At 38.8% G+C, this 6,000-nt stretch overlaps 1 protein-coding gene across 2 annotated transcripts in view; it reads left to right on the top strand.

Moving 5' to 3' along the window:
• The window catches only part of LOC115216771, an 86,343-nt gene that overhangs the window by 32,508 nt on the left and 47,835 nt on the right, over window positions 1–6,000 (top strand). For both annotated transcript variants that reach the window (XM_036506399.1, XM_029786339.2), the window contains exon 3: window positions 561–643. In XM_036506399.1, coding sequence (XP_036362292.1) covers window positions 561–643 — 83 coding nt within the window. The remainder of the gene's footprint in view (window positions 1–560; window positions 644–6,000) is intronic.

The following is a 6,000-nucleotide window of genomic DNA, read 5'->3' as shown; positions in this document are numbered from 1 at the left end:
CTTGTTCAGCACATTTTGATGTTTGAAGACCTAACTCTGAACCACGATGATGCAACATCATCTGACACACTGTGCTGTAGTGCATGTACATGAAAACAAGTATAGAAAATGTTTTGGGGTGATTTGAAGCATTACTTTTCCATATTATTATTTATACCTGTGCTTTTTTTTATATTAAGATTGAGAAAAATCAGCTTTATTTGTAAAAAATATTTGAGTTTGCACACCCTAAGCAAATTTTGTTAGAGAACGTTTCTGGTTACTTTTGGGTACCCCCTCATATGTGTTATTTTCCAAGATTGTAAGCTTTGGCTTGAGGGAATTTGGCTGCTATTCTTAGCAAGTAACAACAGCACAGAGGATTCCTCATTGGCTTATTAGTATGCCTATAGATTTGGCTAGAGGCCACAATTCAGGTAAGAAAGTAGGCTCAGTTGGAGTCTGCTTTGAATTGTGCTGCTGGTATTTTTGTGTACGCTGCTATAATATTTTTACTATATTTGTACATCACTTCATAGATAAGATAACTTTTTACTGAAAGTTTTTTTTCTTTTATGTAGTGGGCTGTACGCAGGACTTTCTTGACAACTTGAAATCTGGAGTTCGTGTAAAACGAGGTCCACATTGGAAATGGGGTAACCAGGTAAGAGAAACAAACTTGTTGACTTAATAAGTTAAATTATTGATAAAATAAATTCATTATTGGAGTAACAATTTAATATCAAGGGTAACTACAAACAATATTTTTTTCAGAAAATTGCACAAAACCAATTCTTCTAAACTAACACAAACTTCTCTCTCACATACTAATGCTAATTATAGTAACCCATGTGATTGACTGTTAAAAGGTGTTGTTGATATTCAAGACAACACTTACCTTATAATACTATTTAGTCTGGAGAGAGAACAAAAACCTATTTTAGTGTACAGACTGTAAAAAAATCATATATATGTACCTCAAGAGAATTACCAAAAGACATCTACTACAACATAATGTTATTTTTGACAACATAGGTGCAGGAGTGGCTGTGTGGTAAGTAGCTTTCTTACCAACCACATGGTTACGGGTTCAGTCCCACCTTGGGCAAGTGTCTTCTACTATAGCCTCGGGCCGACCAAAGCCTTGTGAGTGGATTTGGTAGACGGACACTGAAAGAAGCCCGTCGTATATATGTATACGTATATATATGTGTGTGTGTGTGTATATGTTTGTGTCTCTGTCCCCCAACATCACTTGACAACTGATGCTGGTGTGTTTACGTCCCTGTCACTTAGTGGTTCGGCAAAAGAGACCGATAGAATAAGTACTAGGCTTACAAAGAATAAGTCCTGGGGTCGATTTGCTCGACTAAAGGCGGTGCTCCAGCATGGCCGCATTCAAATGGCTGAAACAAGTAAAAGAGAAAAGAGTAAAAGAGAGTATATTGGATGACTGACACTGAAGTAACCACACTTCCACCATTGAGTTTATATTGGTTTATGTATTACACCGTTTGTATCCATGTCTTTTTTTCTCCTATTCTCCCTTTAGTCATCATGCTGTATAGCATGGTAATGGAGTGTTATTGTTCCATTCATATTTTCTGTTGAGGCTCTGTCTATTTATTACTATGTGTGTGGCTTATGTAATCTGTCTGTGTCATGCCTGTTCTATGTATTGATGATATCTTAACATCTATGTTATTAACCAAGCCTCTATGTTCTAATTGAGCATATAGGTAGAGCACTGATTAGCTTTTCTCCTCTCTCAGCTCCCATCAGTGTTCGCCTGTCTGTTCCCTATGCTAAGTGCTGACTCCCAATATAGGTTGTTGTCTCATTTCTGCACCGTTCCTCAGTACATCATATGCTAGAGACTACATTCTTAATCTTACAGTCAGCCTATAGGTTCATTCTACATGGTTCAAATAAACAAAAAAACAGAGACAGGTGAGGGAATGACAAGCAAGGTGTATTAGTTTGATGCTCAGGAAAAATGGAAAAGTCTCTGACACTTCAAGCCTATGTTCTTTGACAGAAAGGAATGGGGAAAGAAAAAACATGTTTGGATTAACAGTTTTACATGTTGAATATACGCGCGCACACACACACACACACTCATGCATACACAACACACACATGCACACACGTGCACAATACACATGCACATATATGCACACATATGCACGTGCACACACACACAACCAGCCAGCATTCTCATAAAACATCCACTTTTCAATGTTTGCATAAGGCAAATGAAATTCATTGAAGCAGATTTTCTACAACTGAATATCCTTCCTGTTGCCAATCCTCACTTGTTTCAAAGCAACTTGGAGGGTTTCCAAAGCCATAATGAGTAAGCTACAGGCCTTCATCAACAAATGTCTGTACACATCCTCATGATCTTGGAGCCAGACAAAATTTCAAACAGAAGTGTGTGGGATAGAATGAACCAAACTCCAGCAATCAAGAAATTCTGAAAAAAAGAAAATGGGGATGGATTGGTTGCATTCTAAGGAGACTTCCATGCAGCATTGCAAGACAAGAGTTAGACTGGCAACCTGAAGGAAAAAGGTAAGTTGGACACCCTAAGAAGACCTGAAAAGGATGCATAGAGGATGAAGCAAAAGCAAGAGGTCTCTTTTGGTCTCAGATCAAGAGGTAGCCCATGATCATGTCTACTGGCAGCAAATAGTCACAACCTTATGCTCTCTATGGAGTAATGTGGACTAACTAACTATTGCAGAACAACAGAAGATTGGAGAATGATACTGCTTGTACGACAATGATGCTTGCTTACAAGTCTTAGTTGATGTCAAGGCAAAGGGACACAACCACTCATGCTTACATACACTTGTGCATATACATATAGATTTTTATGTATTTATATTTGTGTGTGTGTGCGTGTAGATGGATGGCCGGATGGCCAGATGGAGAGACACATATAATACATGTCACCATCACGTCACGTGACCGACCAGTCCATCAGATGTAGTTACACATCGCTGGTCACACTGCGTTCACATTGTTTTAGCCTTCGAATGACGCCACCCCGCTGGCTAAGCGAGCAGGCCAACAGAAGAATGAGTGGGAGAAAGAGTGGTGAAAGAGTACAGCAGGGATCACCACCCCCTGCCGGAGCCTCATGGAGCTTTTAGGTGTTTTTGCTCAATAACACTCGCCACGCCCGGTCTGGGAATCGAAACCGTGATCCTATGACCGCGAGTCCGCTGCCCTAACCACTAGGCCATTGCGCCTCCACATAATACATGTACGCATACATATATATCTGTTGTGTTGAATAATACAACAAATTTATTCAGAACAGACTGGATGGAATTATTTAACTTATGGGACCTCCCCATAAGTATTTTCTGTAAAAATATGAATGGTTCTTCCACCAGCACAAATAAGTTGTCAGACGAATTTTATTAAAAATTAATAAGATTTTTCCTGAAGTTTTGCCTGATGAATTAGGACTGTGCACCAAAACAAAGGCGAAGTTTCAAGTAAAAGAAAATGCCATACCGGTATTTAAACCAAAACGAACTGTACCTTTTGCAGTGTTAGAACAGATAAACTTAGAGTTAGAAAGACTAGAAAAAATTGGAGTTATCCCAAAAGTGTAATATTCTAAATGGGCAGCACCAAGTGTGTATGTTAAGAAAAAGAATAATAAAATCAGAATGTGTGCTGATTTTTCCACTGGTTTAAATGAATGTTTTAAAATGTGCCACTATCTGCTACCTACTCTGGAGGATATTTTTGCAAAATTAAATGGTGGCAAGATATTTTCTAAATTGGATCTCTCTGACACGTACCTATAAATTAGAATAGATGATGAATGCTCTATATACCTAACAAATAACACACATAAAGAACTGTATAAATACAACATGTTACCATTTGGCTTAAAAGTTACTCCAGCAATTTTTCAAAAGCCATATTAACCAACTTAAAAAATATTCACAGAAAAAACAGTGAAATTTCCATGGAAGTATTGCACCTTAGTGGAATTGAAACTTAAGTGTAAGAGATATTAAAACTCTAAGTGGAGTTTAATTCTCAAAAGGGGTGAAGTTAGGGAGGATTCCAACCACCCCCATGTGACTAAAAGTGGACTGACACATTGCTGTAAGATAAAGAACTGTCAGCAGTTCAGAGCAAGCAGCTCACTGTTTTGGGGTAAAATCCTTGTGATTCCATGTGAAGTAAGTGACGATATATTGTTATATTTGTTGAAGGTCTCCCCTCGTTAATGTACCACGCTTGTTGTTTGTTAAAATTGCTGTACTGTTTTTACTTACAAGTTTATTGATTTGTGTTTTCTTCCCATTCATGGGAAAACCCATGAATGGTTTTCATGAGAAGAGAAGAGAAATGGAGGTTGGACCAGCAAAAGGCCACAGTTATGCGGCAGCAACTGGCAGAGGAGTGGACATGGATGCTTTGGAGGTTTATGAGGTAAAGATAGAATCAAAAAAGCTAAAAAAGAATGGAGGAAGTTGCTAGAAAAAGAAGGCCATAACCTAAAATTGATGCAACCAGATGAACTAACGATGGAATAAGGAAGAGAACAATGATATATAAATCACTGAAAGTGTCATCACAAAAAATTGAGATCGCGGCAATCGAAGATATTGAAAAGTGCCTAAAAGAAGTGAAAAAATTCACCACTTGCATAACAAGAGGAAGAAGATATGACACAGTAGAGGTGCGATTCACAACCAAAGACAAAGCAATAAATCACTGCACTGAAGCCATAAAGACAGGGGGTGGGTACTTTTACCAACGTACTGTGGCAAGCATGTTGTCAAAGTGAGAGTGGGGAAAATACCACCGGAATCAGATGAAACATGGTTAGTTGCAGCAATTATGTTCAACATGGAGGAAGACATGAAAATACTGAGAGTGACATGAACTAAAAGGTTGAATTGGTGGGGGTATGGAATACAGATGGCTATGCAGGCAAGTTTAAGTGATCTGAACAAAATTGCGGAGGAAATAATTGTGAGACTGAGAGTGGTAGTAGAGGGCAGGCTTCCCATATGCGACCTGTGTGGCAAGAAAGGCCATATGAAGGCTAGATGCCCCCAGAGAGAAGAGAAGGAACAACAGATGGAACAGTCTGAGGAGCAGGAGGGGGTGGACGAAGTGGTACAGGATGATGAGAAAGCGACAGCAAGAACAGAGGAAGAATTTACAGTAGTAAAAAAACAAAAGAGAAAAAAAAGAGTAAACTCTCCACTGAAGAGGCAGAAAAAGAAAACAGAAGTAGATAAGGAGGTTGCGGAGGAGGTTGAGAAGATGGTTGTGAAGGATGTTGAGGAGGAGCTCTAGAAAAAGGAGACAGTACCAAGGTTACTAGTGATACCAGCGGAGGAAGAAGTTTTAGGCGATGTAGAAAGACAACAGAATGAAGAAACAGCAACACTAACCAAAATGGAGGAGGATAAAGACAGAGAGAAGGTGCCAAGAGTGGAGTAAAGTAAAGGCAAACAAGTGAGAAGGCCAAGAAAGCACAGGTGGAATTTCGTTATATATGCTAAGCGCACAGCAACTGAAAGAATGATAGCAAAGTTTAAATCTGTTATAAGGGTTAAGTTGCCTACAGATACATACGGAGAAAATGTGGAAGCCATTATAATTAATAAAGACAGATATAACTGGTTGAACGTTGGTCTGACAGGATTTGTGGTGGAGTTTGATGAACTGCTGCCAGTAGTGGAATTAAGAGAAGTGGAACCATTCATAAGATATTAAAAAAAAGTAAAATTGTTTAAAAAAAAAAAGAGAACAAAAATGATGCTAATGGAGGAAAGAAACAGGGTCAGAGCACTGCATCCTTCAAAACTTCCATGCTTTCTGAGATTCGCCAACACTACACCTGATTTTCTCCCCTCCATACACACACAAGCATGTATCTGACTCATACATTGTTCGCTTTCCAGACATTTGTACATTACTGCATACACTTTATACACACTTTCTGACAAGTTGTGGTGCACCCGAGCACTGTAT

The sequence above is a fragment of the Octopus sinensis genome, linkage group LG10 (genome assembly GCF_006345805.1).
Source record: "Octopus sinensis linkage group LG10, ASM634580v1, whole genome shotgun sequence".
NCBI classification, from domain to species: Eukaryota; Metazoa; Mollusca; class Cephalopoda; order Octopoda; family Octopodidae; genus Octopus; species Octopus sinensis.
Note: the sequence above shows the minus strand (reverse complement) of the source record. Positions and strands in the feature narration are given on the sequence as shown.